The sequence below is a fragment of the Chiloscyllium punctatum genome, chromosome 5 (genome assembly GCF_047496795.1).
Source record: "Chiloscyllium punctatum isolate Juve2018m chromosome 5, sChiPun1.3, whole genome shotgun sequence".
Taxonomy (NCBI): Eukaryota; Metazoa; Chordata; class Chondrichthyes; order Orectolobiformes; family Hemiscylliidae; genus Chiloscyllium; species Chiloscyllium punctatum.
This window is the reverse complement of record NC_092743.1, coordinates 85,854,919-85,878,070: the sequence shown is the minus strand read 5'-3', so window position 1 is coordinate 85,878,070 and position 23,152 is coordinate 85,854,919. Positions and strand designations below refer to the sequence as shown.

The 23,152-nt window shown below is 37.5% G+C and overlaps 1 protein-coding gene across 4 annotated transcripts in view; it reads right to left on the bottom strand.

The window, feature by feature from the left end:
* Position 1: 1 nt before the first annotated feature.
* Positions 2 to 23,152, bottom strand: part of cd226 (CD226 molecule) — a 56,699-nt gene continuing 33,548 nt past the window's right edge. For 2 of the 4 annotated variants that reach the window (XM_072570670.1, XM_072570672.1), the window contains exons 4-7: positions 10,775 to 10,855; positions 4,331 to 4,418; positions 4,174 to 4,234; positions 2 to 2,387 (exon numbers count right to left, since the gene is read on the bottom strand). In XM_072570670.1, coding sequence (XP_072426771.1) covers positions 2,283 to 2,387; positions 4,174 to 4,234; positions 4,331 to 4,418; positions 10,775 to 10,855 — 335 coding nt within the window. In that variant the 3' untranslated portion in view covers positions 2 to 2,282. The remainder of the gene's footprint in view (positions 2,388 to 4,173; positions 4,235 to 4,330; positions 4,419 to 10,774; positions 10,856 to 23,152) is intronic. The other 2 variants (XM_072570673.1, XM_072570674.1) reach the window with 2 other exon arrangements.

Below are 23,152 nucleotides of genomic sequence, written 5' to 3'. Positions count from 1 at the left end.
TTGTATCTTTGTTTATTTTATTCACAACAGTATGATGTCACATTTTACAAAGTGAGGTACATCAAAGCAGGCAGATCACCAGCATGTAGAAAATTTATAATTATTGTAAATTAAGGTACAAGAATTGGCTTCCTAAACATCGCTTTTCCATTTGTCTGCTATTATAAACTCCCTGATGTTTTGCCCAATTTAAGGATGTTAATCAAGTTGGAGTTAGGTATATTATGGTTTCTAGGAAGTCATTATGGCTACAGTCAGGTTAATCACAATCCTGAATTAGTATGTTTGATGACTGAAGAACGAGAAAGCTTGTCAAGAGATGGTCCATTTCATTGATAATTAACCTCTGATGATCAAATTTCACTTGCATTGGTGTTGAGTTAACATGTGCTGTATTTATAACTAAATAAAGCTGCCAGAAACTAGAACAGATATTTTCAGCCAACTGCTGGCTCTATAAAATGTCTATTTAGCCCACCTGCTGTAAATTTTAAATATCACTATCAAAGACAAAGAAAAACCTGTAATCTTTAAATTACTTATAGCTGTCCTTACAATAAAAAAATCTTAATGATACTTTGTTTTAAATAGGCATATAATGTTCTTGCACACTGCCTGTAAAGTTGGAGAAGGCTAAGGAAATGACAAATACCTCCATTGACACGTTAGACTTTTTTCTGTGATGTAAATTCTATCTAACCTACACAGGAAATATTCTTCAACAACTCCCAATATTGAACTGGCAACCCTGACTTCGAATGCCACTCCTTGTGAATTTTTACCCCCAACTTGCCAAGTTCATTGAGAAAGAAAATTAACTTTCACTAAAATACTTCTCGAGTACTTCCTGTTGGGACACACAAGCTGTGAAATTCCTCAAGTAGCACTGCTTGTGAAACAGAGACCTCATAAGAGTCATGTATCTTGCACAGGCATAATAAGGGATCATTTTGCTGCTCCAGATGCCTTGATAGCTGCCTTAGATCATTCATAACTAAGTATCAGCAAAGAGATGCCAGCCAATTTTGATATCTATAAACATTTACATTCTTTTGGGTATGGCTCCCATTCAGATTTAAATCCAAATGTTTTTAGTTGTATATACCTTCAGCTTATTCTCGCCTCCACCTTTACCTACTTTCTACCCTTTCCTCATTCCTGAAGAAGGGCTGATGCCCGAAACGTCAATTCTCCCGTTCCTTGGATGCTGCCTGACCTGCTGCGCTTTTCCAGCAACACATTTTCAGCTCTGATCTCCAGCATCTGCAGTCCTCACTTTCTCCCCTACTCTCTACCCTTCCAACATTTTAGCAACTTGGACAATCGCTTCATGAAGCCTCAGATCTTTTCCCTGCATCTTCCTTATTTGATACCTTTATCTAGCCCACCTCCCTCCCTATTTTCAAAACGTTCCTCAAGACCTTGCTGCTGGTTTTTTTTGCCACCTGCTTCCCTCTCCTGCCTAGTGTCTACTTGGTAAGGGTTCTGATTTGTGTACTGTACCTTAGAGCTACCAGAAAGGAAAGGTATTTTTAAAATCTGATCTCACACAGATATCTGATGCCTGTGAAAATTGACCAATTGAGAATGAGCATAGTTGAATAATAAGGTAGACAAAATATACACAGTGGTACATGAGTTACTAGGTCAAATTAAATATTCCTTGAGGAAACAACAATCAGAGTTAACAATATGGTGGTGTGCAATAACTCCAATCTAGTAAAAATCCCTTCTTTTGGCACTTGGTGTGTTCTATAGTAACATGACAACCGTTAGTTTCTCTGGCCTCATATATTTGGTGACAATTCAAATATTGAAATATTAAATAAGAAAATAAAATTCATCTAGTGGCTGCAAACAAGTTTTTATATACCTGTAAAATATTTAAGGATTGTAAAACCAGCTTAATCTGAGTTTTTTTTATTATGTATGTCGCTAAGCTAATATATCCAATCAGTTCTCAGTTGGCAAGTTTATAAATATACACATTATGTCTTGAAATTATTACATTTACCAGTTAAATGTTTTAAAAATGTTTGTAACTTAAGAATAAAACAAATGGAGCACTTTTAGAATTTGAGAGAAGAAAGCACATCGTTCCTTGCTTTATCCTGTTGAAGAATTGTAATAAAGTTCACTGTTTAATTATGTGATGGAATGAGTTCAACAGTCACCTTATTTGTGAGGAAAGTGAAAGCTGAAACAAGGGTTCAATTCATAATGAGGAAGTTCGACCAGTGAAGTTGAAGATGGATACACAGTCATCTAATCAGTAGTAGATCCTACAGATTGGCATAAATGGCTTCTTCCTGATACTCCATACCCCTGGAATTTGGCCGATCGTAGACATCAGGATTTGTATAGCTGTTTGGGTTGGCTCTTCTTTGCTGTTTGTAAACAGTGTTGTTAAACTTTTAAGTTTATTTATTCATTAACTTAAACAGATGAATAATTGGTTCCCCTAATAAAAAATGTCTGCATGCTCAAAAAAACTGAGGTGGAGAGACCAATCAAATTGAAAATTAACATTGAGCCTTATCTGGTTTGCTTCATTTACTCTTTTATTTCCAAGAGAAAATTTATTATCATAATAATAATATTATAATTTGGTGGGATAATTTATCAGGACACATTTTTTTCAGCATTTTGTCCACATAATTCAAAGATTTACTGGATTAATGGACAGCAATGTATAAGCACAATGCAAGGGTAACTTTCTGGAAAATAGCACTGAGAAACCTGTATGAGTTATCCCACTGCCTTAATCTGAGGTCAAAAATTGTATATTTCTACCACCATCTGATCTAACTCCAGGCTTGGATATAGATTTACCCAACCTTAACTAAACTAGCAGGAGAACTATACCTAATTATTTTGAGAAAAATACAAAATTGAGTTGTATATATAAAGGGTTGGCCATTGTCACTACTTTGTTTTATGTGAATTAAACATACATGGTTCTTTATCTGAGCCTTGGATTAAATAATCCCCACCTTCTGTAACTCACATTCAAGTAGACAAGGGCACTTCTATAAAGTAATGAAAGTTTTGTGCTCATTCAAGGTATAACCATTCAAAGCAGAGTCAAAATCCTCTGCACAGTAGTGCGTTCCAGCCTAATCTTACTAGAAGGCTCAATTTATTCTTGGCATTTGTGTGTGTAGTCTGTGTCAGAGAGACAATCCAGCACTGTACTGTACTTAATATAAAGAGCTAAATATGTAGTCGATTTGGTAAGTAATGGTTGTGGTAAGATTTGACAAAGCAGATAGGTCTTGTTCCACAAAAAGTTATCAAAGGTTCAAGGGAATAGCTATAAAGCTGGCATTTCAGTCAATTTTTCTTTGAGATTTCTTCTGAAGGAAAACATAAATTGGTGCAATGAAGTTTCCAGGTTGCCTACATCCTTTTATCACTGGTTAATATGAGTAATAGACAAAAAGCTTTCCTTATTCTGTATTCAGTATATGTTTGGTTTGGTCAAGCTTCCCCCTTGCCCACTTCCAATGTGGTCCTGTTAACTCCATAACTTCAAATTACTGTTTACTTTCAGTGTACTCTTTTGCAGGTTGCACACTCAGTATTGTAGCTACCACTGATACATGAGGGTCTGATCATCCCTGAATGGTACGTGGTATTTTAGACTCAGTCCCAGTTTTTAGCCATTATTTTCCCTTCAAGGAAGCACAAAACATTCAGTCCTTTTCAACAGGAGGAGTGATTCTATGCCTGGGTCCCCAGGTTTTTGCACACAGTGTTCAGATTTTCATTTAAATTCTAGATCATCTCTTGTATGATATGTGGTTTAGTGTTGGGGACTAGACAGAGGCTCCTTAATCTAATTGAACATTTTTACAAAGTCTGGTAAAAAGGTATTAATTCCATCAGTTAACACTGGATTTCAATCCATGTTTTAAAAGTGGAGGGACAGTAGTTGAATCCATTCTACCTTCCAATTCCTATCATTGGATGTGGCAGAAAGGGTTGTTTTGGAAGTCAAAGGCAGCAGTTTGGTATTTCTGCTGAGAATGCAATATTTCTGTCCATCATTTAATGCATCAAGGGACTGGAACTATACTGGTCTTCTTTGGTTTTGATCTTTGTCGATAATGTCACATTGTTAGATTTAAATTCACAGTTAATTAGGTTAAATCACAACAAAGATTGTCTTACGTTATGTCTTTCAGTGGTGTCTTTTTGGAATTGTGTGTTGTTTGCTTTCCGTTTCTTGCTCCTGTGAAAAAGAATAATGTACTTTCCTATGATTCAGATTGATCACTTCATTAATCTATTCGCTTTGCACAAGTTATGTAGATCACAGAGTACATACCTCCACACACATATTATGGTAACAACACTGATGACCAATACAAGGCTTCCCAAAGCAATTGCACCAAAAATTAGAAACATTTTTATGTCTGTAAGTGAACAAGAAAAAATAATTAGCACGATAACATATTAATTTAAAATGGTGATGGATATTACTCTGATATTACAAATCTAACCTATGTATGCAGCATATATGTTCTGCTTTACAAATATTTTCAGCTGTCAATTAATTTGGACTTGTTAATTGTATAAACTATGTATAATTTACTTTGGTTTCCCCACTTCCTGCAGCAACAATCAAATTGCCATTGTTCAGAAGTTATTTTAAAAATAGTATTGTGGAAGAACATATTTCTGTGCCTGTGAACCATACCTCTGTACTGAATGTTGAATAGAGCTGTATTCAGATGAATCAGTATGAAGGAAAGCACTTTAAAATGCATTTGAGTAAACCTGACAGACTGTATTTTACTACAGGCTTTGGACTCCAATGTTGGACCCAACCCCACATTTATCTTGCAACAGGGGCATTGGCTTGGTAGTAGTATTGGCAGCTTACCCCATAGGCAGCCTTCTAATTGTCCAACTCTGTTCTCACCATCCTATCAAGGACAGCTGTCAACCCAACAAGAAGCCCTGTCTGAGCAGCTCCAAGAGTGAATAGTAAGCACTTTCAATGGAGGTCTAAGACCTTGAGGGGGAAAATGATATGTCTTAATGGGGCGGGCTGGCGCGGGCAGGGGCAGGGTTCATTGATCAAAAAAGAAATGCCTTTGGATGACTCAATAGGGCCAGTAGATCATCCATTCCTGCCCCCGATCTCCTTGTTGAGGCCTGGAGTCTCCAGCTCTGATAGTTGGCCATACTGCTACAAGGACGCCAACTCCAGGGAATGATGACCTCCCAAATGTGGTGGGAGAACTAACCCATTGCAGACAAAAATTCAATGTGCTCATAAATCACCTCCATTTGTGGCTGTAATCATTTAAATTAGCTATCCCCCTTGGGAATGCAAGGGGAATCATTCCGATGTAGCTTCCCCTCTATTGTCCTAGCAAATCCCACCTTCACACCTACCACTATAGGTCCAAGAATGTTCTAGCCAAAGCTAAGCTTTGCCTTTCAAAGCAAAAGGTGCATAACAACCTCTCAATGGCAAATCCATTTCTTCCATTCTAATGCTGCAATCCTTTCTGCTTAAAAAGATGGACCATGCTCACTTGTTGATTTCAGTCCTGACGAACAGGCATCTGGCACTTTTGAGGCATTTTGTGAAATACTTTAAATACTCAATGCACGCTGTTAGTGTTGCTCCATCATTATTTATTTTGTAAAAGGGAAGACCATTAAAGAGGTAGTCTGAGATCTTGCCTTCTCCTTGGTGTGTCACATATGTAGAGATCACAGATTGGAAAATCAAGGTCCTGGGAGAGGTATCATAGTATATGGTCCCATCTCTAATTCCATCTTAGCAGTGAAGGATAGTTTTTTTTCATGTACAAACCTGTCTCAGCCATGATGCACTTCCTGCATCAAACCTTATGGGCAGGTAACCTGCTCCAAAATGGCAAACAATGTCACTCTTCAGTCAATAATTCAAAGGTACATCAACAATGGCTGAGCAATGATTTAACTTTCACCTTTTCCTGAATTCTGGTTGATCTCTGGTCTTTCCACTAAAATTTGGGGGCCAGCAGAATCTAAGTTTGTACGACTGAAGCTGTGAAGTTGTTCCAATTTGTAAGATCCATCACAGCAGCTCTATGAGCCAGATATTTATGTTATTTTCTAGTTTGTTACTCCATGAGACAAAGTATAAACAGCCAAGTAGTCAAAGCAAGAATTCAATAATATATGATGGAGGCAATTTATCACACATTATGAGATCGAAACTTCAGCCATGCTAATAGAAGGGTTGAGTGGAGATTGGAGATAGATGCATTCCTGTTATTAAAATAATGCAAGTATTTCCAAATACAGGGATGTTATTTCTCTGTATGAAGTACTGAAGAAACTTGATCCAGTTTTGGAGTCAGAAACAAAGAGCAATGTTATAGCTTCAGATCCATCTATTAATCTGCAGGAAGTTGCCATAACACTGAAAGGGATAATGAACTTTGACCAGAGAATGCAGCAATCTCGCAAATGTTTAGTTAACATTAACTAGCTTTCTGCTCCTAATTCAGTTGATTAAGTTTGTTTTAGCTTCAATTGTTACCACATTTCAGAGTTTCTCTAGAAAAGCAAGAAACCAAAATAACAATTGCAGATTTCTTATTAGTTAAATCTATTTTAGCTGTCATTGATGTATGCAATAGTTAATTTCAAAATAACTCCATATAAACAGCAATATGGAGACAATGCACAGCCCAGAAGGACTATATTTAAAAATACAGGCAATAATGCTAGAAATCTGAAATAAAAGCAAAATGTGCTGGAAACACTCAGCAAGTCTGCCATGTGTGGAAAGAGAAAGAAACGGTTCAAATTTAACATTTAATATAACTTTCTTAGAACTCAAAAAGCCTAATCCCAATCCTTTCCTCCTCTCTGACCAGCATTACACCTCAAACTTATCTATTATGATAAATAGCTTAGAGTGTATTGAAAGCACTTCTTTGCTAAAACCTGTAAATCATTCTTTGCTTACATCTATTTGATTCTATATCTGTCACATTGTTCAACATAGCCAACAATTTCACAATCCTCCATTATTTATCTCTGCAACAACGCTTGTGCCTCGTTCCAAGCTGTTTCCTCGAAAATAGCTAGGACATTGCCCTGATACCTTTGCATGACAGGGTTTGCTCACGCTTCCTATAGAGAAATGGAGGAGATTGCAAGATAATGTACTACAATTCATTTAGAACATCATTAGTAATTGTGACTCGGCAATGACTGCCTTGTTAGTGTGACAAAGTGGGACTTTTGAGGGTCTTTTGATATCATTAACACAATGGAAGAGCTGAGCTCCAAGCGTGAGGAAGGGGAATAACTACCAATCTCAACACACCTTGGGTCAAAAATATGGTAGGTGTGTGGCCGCAATTGATTAGGGAAGCTCAAGGGTGTGCAAACGAACTATGAGTGCAGTAAATGCAAGGTGATGATAGGAGGTGGCATGAGGATGGAGAAATTTAAGGATTGAAATTACTCACTCAGCAACCTCCATCTTCTTTTCCTCACTCTTGATAGCATCTCAGCCTTTCCCTCGTCAAAGTCTTAGCCTCAATAATGTTTTTCTCTGAAATTTACACTAGCCTTCACATTGATAAATTATCCAGAAACTTATAAAGAGTCTCATGAGCTTATGATGGAACATAACAACCATGAAAAACAAATCAAAAGTCAGCATCAGTTAACAGTGTCCCAGGCAAGCAATGAACTTCCACAATATTCTTTCTTTAGGCTTCTAGTTTGAAGCTCCCAAACCATCAGTCATGCATAATTGGCTGAGTGTATTTAAAAAAAACAGTTGTGGACATTTTTTGATTTTTAATGCAGAACATTCTGATGCTGTTAAGATGCATTTGAATATATAGAAAATGCAGTGCAGTTTTCAAATTTTAAAGTATCATTTACCAAGGAAAGACCCAGAAAACACAAGAAAAATCACTTTATCAAACGTAAATTTGGGAAATCTAGAGAAATGGCATCAATTCAGGAAATGTGCATAACAAAACACATAACAAAAGAGGCAACAGGTTTTGACAGAGATTTCACAGAATCAGCATGCAAGATTGAAGAAATTTGGACTTGCTTCAAATGTCCTCAATGCTCTGCATCAAAAGTCAGCATTAAACTGTGCTAAAGCTGTCTTTCAATGCAAGTTTGGGAATTTCACTGAGAGGGTGCCCTAAAGGTCAGCAATGAAGTAACAGTGGCTTTCAAAGCAATGCCTAAGGAAATTCTTAGTTATTCTGACAGCTTGAATGAACTTTGACATATGTAATGGTATGTTGTTAAAAGACTGGACAAAATGATCTAACTATTTTGACAGGACATTATTAGATTTATGTAGCCCTCTTTATTAATTTAAATTTGCCTAATGAGAATACAAATTAAGCAAAGTAGGATCTTAACTTAGGTTTCTTCAACACTAATAAAAAAATGAATATTCATAAAGCAACTTGTGACATCAAAGTGATCATTTATTGAACTAAAACTAAGCATTTGTAATGTAAGAGATGTGTTTTTGCTTTTATGAGCAACATTGTAGTTAGCAATTAATATTTTCAGTTGTCATGTGCACCAGTATGAGTGATAATCCATTGAACACAAGCTACATCTGCTCCTTCACTGCTGCTGTGATATATCAAATTCCATAATATAATGAAGATTGTCTGAAAGGCTTGCACTGTTATTCCAAAACTTGGACTGATTTTAAAAATCTGGGAATGATAATTTTGGGAAAAGTAAGGACCATTTCCATTGATCTTATCACAACCATCCACTATTTCACTGTATTATTCTTTTCTTCAGAAAGATGACTTCAACTAGTACTTCCTTTCATTGACCATGCATGTGACTATTATGTCAACAGCATTTCTCAAAGAACACCAATAGGTGCAATTTGCTTATTCACAAACCATTTACCAGATTCCTAAATACTCCTTTCACATCACTGAGATTCACATGTACTTCCTTCAAACTGGCGCATGCTTGTTACTCCATGCAATGCAATATCCTTTCTATTGGAGTGATCCTGTAATTCCGACTCTGTTTTCTGACCACAAGTATAACCCTGACATCATTGTAGTTCATTATCTCTATTGCTTCTCCCAATCCTCTCAAATGTTTCAACATTTAGCATTATATGCAGGTCACTGAATTCTTTATAACTTGGGGAACAATTTCTCATTTTCCTCCATAGCATTTGAGTCCTCTCATCCGCACATAAATTTGTGGATGACTGATTTAGCTGTCTCTCATTTCATCCTATCAATTTCTGTCATCCTAGTTTGTTTCTGCCTCTATTTTTTATCCTTTTATTTTAGCCCTTTCCACGACTAAAGCAAAATGATCTTTGCATGCTAGCCAACACTTTCCTCCCTTTGCCAGTAATGTGAAGGCCTACTCACAGACTGTTAACATTCTACTGTAATTGCAGTCAGACATTTGTGCTCTTGAACCTGTGAACCTGTTGTTCTGTCTCCCTTTCTTTGAACAAATAGATTAATTGACTTAATTTTAGTCTTTCAAGTTTTGATGAAAGTTCACTATCCAAGACATTAATTCCTCTTTCTTTTTACAGATTCGGAGAACTGCATTTTTCCAGTATTTTCTTCGATGTTGTTTGGTTAAATGGCATTCCCTGGTAATATTTATGGCTTATCATTTCTACAAGAAATGCTCCTCCTATGTTCTCTCCTAACTCCCTTTTTTTATTATATATTGAGTTTTTTTTTAATGCTTCCACACTTATGGTCTGGCAATGGTATTAACCATTAGGCAAATGTAGAACCGTTTTACAGGGCTGTTATCAGAATTAAGATTGGATGCTACAATCAAGGATTTTTCAGCACGCTCAGGTTTTTTTTTGGTAAAAAGAAAACTATGAGGAGATCTGATACAGCTTTGTAAATGCTGTTTGAGAAGATTTGTAGCTCAGGAACTTTGTAAAATTATGAGTTTTAATAGAGTGGGTACTAAGAAATTATTTCCACTTGTGAGTGGAATTTCTTTATTTAGAGAGTGGTTAGAATGTGAAACTCAATACCACACTCAGTGGTTGAAGTGACTAACAGTGTGGGGCAGAGAAGTATGAACATGAGAAGAAAAGAAAGAGAATGATATGCTGATAGATGAAAGAGGCAGGAACTGAAGCTCATTTAGAGTATAAACAACAGCTTGTACCACATAGCTCTATTTGTGTATTATAAATACTATCTAATTCCATTTTGCAAATGGGCATGAATAGATAACTACTAGCAGATCAAATATAAATTAACAAGAATTTCATTACACAGAGTATGGTGAGAACGTTGAATAGAGAGTTTTAGGGACTTGATGGAGATAGAGGAATGCAGGAGTGGTGAGGGTGCAGAGTTGAAGGAGGTAATTGGAGTGGGATGAATTTCCTGAATAGAGCTATTAAATGGTTGCACTGAATGATCTGCCTCTGTGAGAAAAATTCCGTATTATTTTATTCTTTCAGCCTATTAGAGCACTCTCCGTTATTATAGAAAAATAAGCCTATAAGAAGAGCTGACTTTTTAATGTCTGCTCATTCACTGCCCTTTAGACGTGATTACTTATATAATGCACAATAGGTTTTACTCTTTTCTATCAAATTGGATATTATATTCAAACAAAATGGAATCTAATGTCATTTGCGAGGTACATTTTTCCAACACGTGTCAGTGCTGGTGACAGAGTGATGCAATACATTTTATATCACTGTCTAAACTATACTGGTAGGAATGTCTTCCTGCCAAGGACTCACCTGCTTTGGCTGGCTGGTTCTGTGCTTCAGTAAGTACTTTAGGTGTAGCATGATTTCTTGTTGGTGGGAGATTTGACTGTTCTTGTATAAAAGGAAACAGTGGAACTGGTAACTATTCTATCCAAAAACGATGGGCCTCTTTATAGGCCAGAACAGTTCAAGTATACATTCCGGAAGGATTAACGCAGAAGTCACAAAGGTTGGTTAGTTCAATAATTTTTCTTTAAAATCTGATCAAGCTGCCTGTCAAAAATTAACTACAATCTCAGTGCCAATCCATCTCTCACCACTAACCGCATGTTGAACAGGACTTCCTTTCAAATGAAACATCATTAAACTCAAACTGTCAGTGGAAATAACGTAGAAGTGGTCAGATGACCTTATTACATTCAAGCAAAGGCAGCAAGATTGAAAAAAAGATAGGATCTTATTGGAGACAAGAAAGCTAATATTAAAAGTTAAAAACACATAGTTATATCTATTGTGAAGTACTTTACTAGATCAAAACAAAACGAAAGGTCATATTTCTCAGTGAGAGCTACTGCAAAACATATACAAGTACAGTGTGTTAATGTGTTTGAACTTCCTGCTGTTTGTGACTCGTCTTGTTTGAGTGTGGTTGTGACAAGTTCTGTCCTTACCACAATCTGAGGTTACAGTCTATTCAGTCTAATCATATTTCATTCTTACACTGCAGGCTTTTTTCCGACTACTTCTATCTCACATAAATAGCGTGATGCCAGTTTCCATGAGCAGATTACCTATCTTCAAACTGAAATGCACATCATTAACCCTCTGGCACCCTGAATGTTACCCAAATTGAACAAATCAGCCTGATCACTGGATAGGACCTGGATAACACTGCAAATACCCCTGGAGAAGATATAAAATACTCACACCCTGGACCACTTTGTAATAGTTTAAACTGCTGTCTAGACACATATAAAAATAAATTGATCATAGAAGCATGAACAATGGCAATTTGCCATATAGCACTATCAGTAATTTACAATGGATACAACTGTGATTGCAATTTAAAATAAATTGTATTCTATCAGCTCGCCTCAGCAAATTCCTAAAATTGCACAATATCCTACAATAAATATTCAACTGCTACTTAGTCTTCATGGTTACCTGTGATACAGACAGTGGCACAAGGATAGAAATGATGAATGCTAATATCCTGACAGTTTAAGAGTGTTTTTCTCTTCAAAGTCCAAGCAAGTAAAGATAATTCTACTATATTGAACACAAACTAGCCATATGAAAACAAGATTAATTCTACACCATGATTTACAATAAAGATTCACTTTCTTCAGTGTGTTTGTGGATAATTCTTCACCAGGTGCAGAAATATTCTGGATTATAATATCATGGACACATTCAAAAATGCATGTATCCACACAAATTAAAATATTCCAGTTACAGTCTGATGCATGGTAATTGCATATTAATTGTATTTATTTGCATGTAGGTGGTGGAAATTAAGGGAAAATGTACTTACTCTTTTAAATAGATACAGACTAAAGCTTTGATTGTTGACTTAGAGATCTATGCCTGCCATATATATTTCTGCAAAGAAATATTTACAAAGTTCTGTCAAGATTGCCTCCAGCTTTTTCCTTCAACATTTAATTTTTTCAAGATTACTGTGTAACCATGAATTTGTTTTCTCATTCAGCACAAAATATTTTTTAATGAATCTGACATTGTTGAAGATAATTTTTGTTACAAGCAGTCACCTAGCTTGAAAATCCATAATATATGTCACAAAGGAAATTTCATCCAGACCTCCCAAAAGTATAATTGGTCAATAACAATGTTTAAAATGGAGTCCCAACACCTTTTAGAAATTCAGGCAAAATAAAATTACTTATTTTCTATCATACCACAATTTTACGTCAGCCACTACATGGAGATCTCTGCATTTAGGATCACAGAGATGTACAGCGCAAACAGTCCCTTCTGTCCAACTTGTCCATGCCTACCAGATAACCTAAACTAATTAATTCCCATTTGCCAGCATTTGGCCTACCTCCCTCTAAACTCTTCCTATTCATGTACACATCCAAATGCCTTTTAAATGTTATAATTGTACAAACCTCCACCACTACTTCTGGCAGCTCATTCCATATGTGCACCACCATCTACATGAAAACGTTGCCCCTTATGTCCCTTTTAAATCTTTCCCCTCTCTTCAACCCATGCCCTCGAGTTTTGGATTCCCATACCCTCAGCAAAAACCTTAGCTATTCATCCTATCCATTGCCCCTCATGATTTTATAACCTTCTATAGTCACCCCTTTGCCTCCGACGCTCCAATATATTCAGTCAGTCCCCATACCTGAAAGGCCCAACCCTGGCAACATCCATATAAATCCTTTCTGCACCCTTGCAATTTTAACAACCTCCTTTCTACAGGAGGGATGGATTCTTATTCAGCAATGGACTGAAATCTTATGGGGGTAGGCAGGAATGTGGATTTGAGGTTAAGATCAGATCAACCATGATCTAACTGGCAGAGTAGGCTCAAGGGGCTAAGTGGACTTCTCCTGCCCCCAATCTGTATGTTTGGATGTTTGAATTATTGCATTTTCCTCCTGACAGATGTTAGACTACCAGCTCTCTGATTTCCTTCTTTCTGTCTGCCTTTTCATGAATCACAATGTTGCATGAATCTTTTTCCAATCTAGTGGGATATTTCTAGAATCTAGTGGACTTTGGAAGGTCACTATTAATATATTTACTATTTCTTCAGCTACTTCTATTAACACCTGAGAATAAAAACCATCAGGTCCTGGGGGAATCCAAGATGGCGGCGACCCAACAAGTCTGAGTCTATAATGCTCCTCCCAAGACTTGGGCAAAGTGGGTCACCCGTGCCCACCACACTCACCAAATCATTTAAAATAGTTTTTACTTAATGTAATTAAATTGCTTAAATTCAATACTAAAAACTAATCTCCAGTTGATTTATATAAATCGCAGGATTTCAAAGACAGGACTAGGAGGATGCAGTCATTTTTTAAAAACCTGACCTTTCCGGACCTAACTCCAGAACAGGTATTGGTCTTGAATGTTCCCTTAACTATCCAAGAAATACTTGACGCAATCAGGCAATTTCAGAGCAGTAAGGCACCTGGCCCAGATGGCTTTCAAGCTGAATTCTATAAAGAATTTACAGGAATATTGGCTGGTCCACTTATGGACATGTATAACTATTCATACAGTCAAGGCTGTCTCCCGCCTTTGCTGAAAGAGGCAAATATCTCTCTTATTCTTAAAAAAGGACAGAACCCAGAAGATTGCACATCATACAGACCAATATCCTTGCTAAATGTAGATTTTTAAATCCTCTCTAAAACATTAGCATTGAGGCTAGAAAGGGTATTGCCACATCTTATAAAGGAGGATCAGATGGGGTTTATTAAGGGCCGTAGATCATCCAATAATGTTACAAGGGTTTTGAATGTGATTCAAGCCTGTCATCAGGGAAAGATACCAGGAGTAGTAGTCTCATTAGACAATGAAAAGGCGTTCAACCGGGTTGAATGGTCATATTTGTTTTACACATTGGAAAGGTTTGGCGTGGAAAGGTGTTTACCAAATGGGTCTCAACAGTGTATAGTGATCCCAAAGCAATTGTGATTACCAATGGATTAGACTCGGATAGCTTCAGTGTGGGTAGGGGCTGCTATCAGGGATGTCCTCTTTCGCCATTGCTATTTACGCTAATAATTGAGCCACTAGCAGAAGCTATACGGGCTGATCCTAGTATAACGGCCCCGAGGATTGGTACAGGTAAACATAAAATTATCCTTCATGCAGATGATGTTCTCCTATTTCTCAGTAATCCTCTGATGTCCGTGCCTCACTTAATCCAAGTTATTAATACATTTAGTGTATTTTCAGGCTACAAATTAAATTCTCAAAATTGGAGGCTATGCCAATGGGTGGCCTTGCTAGTATATCCCACTTATTGGACAGATCCCACTTTCCCTTTCGGTGGTCCCTGGAGGGTTTCTTATATTTAGGCATTTTTATTACCCCAGTATTTGGTCAGTTATACAAGGCTAACTTTGTGCATTTACTGGAAAGGATAAGGCAGGACCTCCAGCGATGGGGAGACCTTCCAATTTCTTGGCTAGGTAGAATAGCACTAATTAAAACGAATGTCCTGCCCCGTCTCCTATACCCTATGAGAATGCTTCCAGTGATGCTGCCGAGGCTGGTACTACGTAAATTATATGGCTGGCTGGGTTCCTTTATCTGGAATCATAGACGGCCCCTCATTAAGCTGAAGAAGCTACAGCTTCCACAGACAAGGGGAGGACTGCACTGCCCAGATTTTAGGAAATATCAGTTAAGTTCCCTATTAAGTTACATAGCTGATTGATTGTGGGTCAGACAAGACCCAATCTGGCTGGACATCGAGGCTTCTCAAGTAAAATGCCCACTTATTAACCTTTTATTTTCAGACAAGAGGAAAATCATTACGGACCACTGTAAAAACCCTATAATATTAAACACAATTAAAGCTTGGAATATAATGCGGCAAAATGAGGGCAACTCACATAAAACATCCCCCTATGCTCCGATAGTGGGAGAATGGGGATTTTAACCGGGGTTTACAGATGCCACTTTGAAACTCTGGAGATCCAGGGGTATCTCATGTTTAGGGGATCTGTTTAAAGAAGGGGTCCTGATGTCTTTTGAACAGCTGTGTCAGAAATTGGGATTACCTAATGGAGACCTCTTTCGATACTTCCAAATTCGAAATTACATACAGAAGAAGACTACGTTATTAGATAGTCTTTATAAATCAGATAGAGAATGTAGAGTGCTATGGCCAATGGGGGTAGCTTCCGTCAGTACTATTTATCATTTATTACATGATGAAGTATCAGGATATATGGACAATCTGCTTAAAACATAGGATCAGGATTTGGGACTAGAAATCTCTATAGAAACGTGGAATGACATTTGGGAAAATGCCAGAAGAATCACCATCTGCAACAGAACTCAGGCCATTCAGCTGAAGATACTTCACAGGGCCCATATAGCACCGACCGGTGGCAAAATTTAAGGCAGGAGCATCTCCAATGTGTCCCAAACGTAAAATAGAGGTGGGCACTCTTGTGCATTGCTTATGGCCCTGTCATAAGATCTGTAGATATTGGACTAAAGTAGCAAGTGCTCTGACAGAAATCTTAGGAATGGAAATTAGAGTGGACCCTGTATCTCTCCTTTTAGGCTTTTCAAACTTACCCTCCCTGGATATGCCCGGGAAGAGATTATTTTCTATTCTCTCTTTCTGTGCAAGGAAAAATATTTTGGTAAACTGGGTGGCTGAGGGCCCCCCTGGACTTTCAAATTGGCACAGATTAATTATGGAATGTATTCCCCTTGACTTCCTTACAAATATGGTGCACCAAATGACCGCATTATTCCATAAAATATGGCAGGCCTTCTTGAATTATATAAATACAGATATTTCGGCCATCTTAACAAGGGCTTTTATTTAATTGAGATGGCGAACCTGGCTGGTCCGGGGCCCCTTGGGAGAGGAATCCCGCACGAATACAGGTTTTGTTACAATTTGATGTTAGTACATTCCGAGCATGTATCTCACTACCCAATTTCTGTGTTATCCGTCGTTTTTTTTATATCTTATTTGAATAATGTAAGAGACTTAATTATACACTCTGGTTAGTTGTAGGTTAGATTAGTAGTTACTAAGTTTTGTTTTCTTTTCTTGATATTTTTCTTTATTAAATTTTGGTTATTATTTATTTAAGATTTAATTGTATATCAATGTTGATACTTGGGTTTTTTTTATATTTTGAAAACTTGTAAAAATATGTTAAATTTTCAATAAAAATATCTATTATTTCCTTGTTTTTCATGATTCAATCCCTGGTCTCACTCTCCAAGCAGCAATGCTGACATTAGTTGCTTTATTCATTTTAAATAAAACTTGTATAAACCCAAATATGTTTTTAGAATTCATGCTTCCTTTCCCTGATATTCTAATTTCTTGCTCCCTTTTTTGTCATTCTTTGCTGATTTCAAAATCTTGTTGAATCTTCTGACTTATCAATAATCGTTGCAATGTTATATTTATTGTATCAATTTGTTACAATTTTAAACTTTCTTAGTTAGCTACAGAAAGCACATTCTTCTCAGAGTTGCTTTTTCTCAGTAGAGTATATATTATTGCTGAGAGTTATGAAACACCTTAAGTGTCTGCTATTGTTTCTCTACTATTCTTACCTTTGAACCCATTTTCCCAGTTCACTTTAACCAACTCTATCCTCATGCCCTGGCAATTGCCTTTAAGTTTAGGATGCTAGTCTTCCACCCACATTTCTCACCTTTTTCTTCCTCAAGTTGAAAATGGACTTTAATTATATTATTATCACTACTACATAGAGGTCCCTTTGCTGTGAGGTCATCAGTTAAACCTCTTTCATTGTACACAATTGGCTGTAGAATAGCCTGATCTCAGAAATTATTCTGAAAACACTCTGTGAACTCTTCTTCTAATCTGATTTGTTTTTCTAATCTGATTCTTCCAAACTGTGTATTAAAAATTAGCCATGACTATTTATATACATTTCTTACAAGCCCCATTATTTATTTCTTGTACAGCCAATCAAAACAGCATCATTACTGTAAGGAGGCCTATAAACCATCTTCACACATGTTATTTCTGATCTCCACCCAAAACTCATTTTAATTTTTTATCTTTAGAACTAAGAATATCTCTGACTATTGAACGTAGGACCTCCTTAATTCACAGAGTTGTCCCACCACCTTTCATTAGCTTCCTATAATTCCAAAAGTCTCTTCAATATTCAGGTCCCAGCCCTGGTTACCTTGCAGTTTTGTCACTGTAATGGCTATCATCATTAGTTTCTAGATAAGTTGATAATTCACCTGTTTTATTATAAATGCTGCGGGCAATAAGACCTGGACTCCTTAGTTTTTTCCTTTTAAAATGCTTACAAATTCCAGCCTTATTTTCGTGTGTACTCCTAAATGTATCCTTTCCTTCCACGCTCTGATTCTCATCACTTTTATTGATCTCTTGCCTTTTTGCCTTGTCCTTACTCTTCCTTCACATGATTTCTCAAGTCCACGTTCTAGCTTAAAGCCCTCACTATCACGTCAGTTCGATGGATCAGCAGAGGATTGGTTCCTGCGTGGCTCAGGTAAAAAACCTGTACACCTGTAAGAGTGTGAGTGAGAGTGTGTGTGGGAGCTGTACCCCAATGAGAGTCAGTGTGTGTGGGACCCATACCCCAGTGAGAGTCAGTGTGTGTGGCAGCTGTACCCCAATAAGAGTCAGTGTGCGTGGGAGCTGTACCCCAATAAGAGTCAGTGTGCATGGGAGCCAAACTCTACTGAGAGTCAGTGTGTGTGGGAGCCATACCGTACTGGGAGTCAATGTGTGGAGAGACTGTTCCCCAGTGATAACCAGCACATTCTGGGAAATGTAAAGTGACCGGAATATGAGAGTGGAAGATGACAAGTTAATGATTCGTGTTGGTGTACCAATGGTGGGAGAATCATAGACACACAGAATTTCATACAATCACACAGAATCATACAGACACACACACAGAATCACACAGGCACACACAGACACACAGAATCAAACAGACACAGAAATACAGACACACAATCTCTCCTTTGATTGAACTGATATTTGCCTCCAAAAAGCAGAGAACCACTTTCCAAAAAAGAATAAAATTAGCATGAAACTCACATAATCCTGAAAGGCCTTAACTTTACTCGAGTGCTCACAGGTTTCCCTTCTGTCAGGAGCTGCACAGTAGGGTTCCCAAAACACACACCACCAAGAGAGTTCTCACATATCTAAATCATTGGGACTTATGCAAGCCTTATATCCAGAACACACAATGTAAAATATGCACCGGAACAGGGCTATATCTTGTCAGCTAAATCAACATCATACTACACTATTCATTTTATATTTATTCAAGTGTGTTGCTCAGTTACACACCAAAACTTTCACCATGCTATTTTCAGTTAAAAATTTAAATCATCAGCTACCTCCATTCCTGTGTGATTTGGTGATATCATGTCTGAAAACCCAAAGCTGGTGACTGAGGCTAAGAGCTGGTCGGAACCTCGTGGGTTTATCTGGTCAGCCAGAATACCATTTTAGAGAGATAAGGTACCCCTGTGGATCTGATCTGAAGATGTCTGTGATGAGAACGTCTTTGGGAAAGGTGAGGTACCCTTTCAGAGAGATGTACCCAATATTTGGGATTGTTAAAAGTAGATGTGCTTGGGTGTAAAAAGTACATAATCTCACTGGTACTTTTAAAGTGTCATAGAGCTGTCAAAATATCAAAAGAACGTGTCAAGACCTTTAAAACCCCAGCCCTTTTTGATCACTGAAATTGACTGGTGAGTTAAAAACAATTATTTCTTCTGACTTCATCCTGTCAGGTGACATGAGAATGAGGTTTTTCATTACTGGACTAGTGCCACATGACACATGGCAGATGCACTACATGTCAGTTACACAGTTCATTGTAAAAAAACACAGAAAGGAAGAGTATTCTTTAAATGATGCTATGTTGGGAGCTGTGGATGTCCTTGTATTCCAATCAATGAAAGTAGACAGGCAGGTGCAGCAAGCAATTAGGAAGGTAAACGGTACGTTGGCTTTCTTTGCAAGAGGATTTTAGTTCAGAAGTAGCACAGTTAAACAGGGCCTTGGTGAGATCACACCTGGAGCATTTCATGCAATCTTGATCTCCCTATCGGAGAAAGACTATACGTTCCATCAAAGAAGTGCAGTGGAGGTTTGCTAATCTGGTGATAAGGGCTGTCTTATGAGGAGAGATTGGTATGACTCAGCCTGTATTCAGTAGATTTGAGAAGGATCAGAGAGGATCTAATTGAAAATTCTATAATTCTCACAGGGTTATACTGAATAGATGATGTTTTCCCTGATTGGGAGATCTAGAATCAAGGGATACATTCCCAAGTTTTTGGGTAATCATTTAGGATCGAAATGAAGAAACATTTCTTTGTTCAAAGAGTACCTGTGGAATTCTCTACCACAGAAGGCTGTGGAGTCACTGAATATATTCAAGAAAGAGACAGATATATTCCTAGGTTTTAAAGCCATCAATAGATAGGCAGAGAAAATAAGAACATGGCATTAAGATAGAGGATCAGCCATGATCGCATTGAATGGAAGTTCAGGTTCAAGGGGCTGAATGGCCTACTATTGCTGTTAGTTTTTATGCTTCTATGATTTTGCAAGGATCGAGTAAAATGTAAAGGTGAGAAGCCTTCCATTTCACAGCTTGTTTGCCACGTAGTTTTGGATTCTCTAATATCACTATGATTTCCAGTACTTGTTGCATTGAATTTATATAAATAATTTGAATGAGAATTTAGGAAGTATGGTTAGTAAGTTTGTGGATAAAATCAAAATTGATGGTATAGTGGATAGCGAATTCAGCCATCTAAGATTACAAAGGAATCTTGACCACTTGGGCAAATGGGCTATGGAGTAGGGCAAATGGAGGTTAGTTAGAATAAATACAAGGTGACGCATTTTGGTAAAACAAGAAAAGGCAGGATTTAAACAGTTAATGGTAGGGCCCTTTAGGAGTGTTGTCTAACAGAGAGACTGAGGGGTTCGGGTATTCTTCGAAAGTTGCATTACAGGTAGATAGAAAGGTAAAGAGGCCTTTGGCACACTTAACTTCATTGCTCAGACCACGGAGTATAGGGTTTGGGATGCCATGTTACTGTTGTTCAGGACATTGGTGACATTAATATGGATGTTACCAGGAGTGGAGGGTTTGAGTTATATGGAAAGGCTGGATAGGCTGACACTTCTTTCACTAGATCCTAGGAGGTTGGGGGGTGACCTTATTGAGGTCTGTAAAATTATGAGGGGCATAGAAAAGGTGAATAGCAAAGGTTCTTTCCCTAAGGTAGGGGAATTAAAAACTAGAGGGCTATTTTTAAGGTGAGAGGAGAAGTTTGAAAGGGAGCTGAGGGGCAACATTTTCACACAGAGGGTCTGCCAGAGGAAGTGATAGATGCAGGTACAGTTACAATATTTAAGGGACAGTTGGACAGGTACATGAACAGAAAAGGAAACAATGGCACAGTGGTTAGCACCGCTGCCTCATAGTGCCAGAGACCCGGGTTCAATTCCGTAGTGTTGGGTGAAGGGGTAAATGTAGGGGTATGGGTGGGTTGTGCTTTGGCAGGTTGGTGTGGACTGGTTGGGCCGAAGGGCCTGTTTCCACACTGTAAGCAATCTAAATCTAAGTGAAAAAGTGAGGACTGCAAATGCTGGAGATCAGAGTTGAAAAGTGTGGTGCTGGAAAAGTACAGCAGGTCAGGCAGCATCCAAGGAGCAGGAGAATCGACTTTTCAGGCATAAGCCCTTCATCAGGATGCGGACCCAATATATGGATTCTCCTGCTCATCAGATGCTGTCTGTCCTGCTGTATTTTTCCAGCACCACACTTTTCAACATGAATAGCAAAGGTTTAAAGGGATATCAGGCAAATTCAGGCAAATGGAACTAGTTTAGTTTGGGAAACTTGGTTGGCATGAATGAGTTGAACCGAAGGGTCTTTTTCCATGCTGTATGACTCTACCACTCTGAGACTCTATGAATGAACTGCTGTTTTATACAAAGTTTACAAAAATGACTAGATTTAAATGCAATAAATGTGGTTTTTATAAATGTGTGTATCTTTTCTTGATATAATGGAGATACAAAACAATTATTTTATTTTTATAGAACTTACTTGTTCATAGGTCTTAAGATGTAACTTTTTAAGAATAGATACTGTTTTCAGGAGTCAATTTTACAACTGTAAAGAATACATGAATGTTAAAGTAAGTAGGGAACCTTTCCCTCTTAGTTCTTGAATTTTGCAATCTCTTCCCTTGCATTGTAGCCTACTATAGCCACTTGAAGTCAATCTATTAATATACATTTGATCTATCAGTGGCAATTCTTTTCCTTCTGTCCCTTACCATCTTCCTGTAGCTGTGCTCCTAAGGCCAAAGTTTAACAAGTGGATAATTGCAGGCACAACCCACTTCTGTGGAAGACTTCAGAATGATGATAACTTTTATGTGTTTAAAAAAAGGTGTACTTATGAGAAGAAGAGGCAACTTTAAAATCATTATTCCAAAGAAATCTGTTAATGCAGCAGGATCATACAAAAACAGTAATCTTTTGGACTGTAATGTATAATTGGAATAGAATATTATTTTCACTAGAATGCTGTGCTGATAATATGTTCTCCAAGAAAAGTAGAAATTATCAAGTACAGTAAACATACAATGTTTCAAACAGTTTATTTTATATTTGGTTCAAACCCCATTTCCTCGCACTATCTGAAATTTATGTCAGTCTGTATCTACATATATGGTTTACTTCTGTAGATAGGAAAGTACACATTTCCAAAGATAAGGGGAGGAGGAAATCGCTGAATGTAATAACGGATGGCTTTTTGGTGATAAGTAACACATTACGCAACCCGTGTTTTGGTCAAAAATTGACAATACTTAAGCAAAAGAAAAATGTCAGATATTAGACTATATGACAATACTATTCTAAACTTTAACTTATTGAAAATGATTATATGCATTACCCTACATTTTTCCCTTCTCACAAAGTCAGAGTCATGGAACCATGGAACCAGACCCTTCAGTTCAAACTATCCATGCTGAAAATTATTCCAAACTTTTCTCGTCTCATCTGCCTACTTCTGGCCCATATCCCTCCAAACTTTCCCTATTCATGTATTTATCCAAAACTCTTTTAAACGTTGTAATTGTAACACATCCACCAATTCCTCAGGAAGTTCAATCCACACATAAACCAGCCTTTGCATAAAATGCCCCTCATCTCTTTTTTAAAATCTCTCTCCTCTCACCTTAAAAATGTGTCCCCTAGTCTTGAAATCCCCCATCATAGGGAAAAGACAACTGCAATTAACTCTGTCTTTAACCCTTATTATTTTATAAACTTCTTTATAACTCAAACCTTCCATTCTCGCTAACATTCTGGTAAATCTCTTCTGAATCCTTTCTGGCTTAATAATATCCTTCTATAACTGGACGACCAGAACTGGACACAATATTCCAGAACTGGCCTTATTAATGTCATGTACAACCTCAACATGACTTCCGAACCCAAAGGACGAGCAATGAAAGCAAGTGTGTAAAACCACCCTGTCTATATGTGACACAAACCTGAACCCCCAGGTCCCTCTATTCTACAACACTACCCAAGGCCCTGCCATTGATTGTCTAAGCCCTACCCTTTGTGGTATTAAAATGCAATACCTTGCT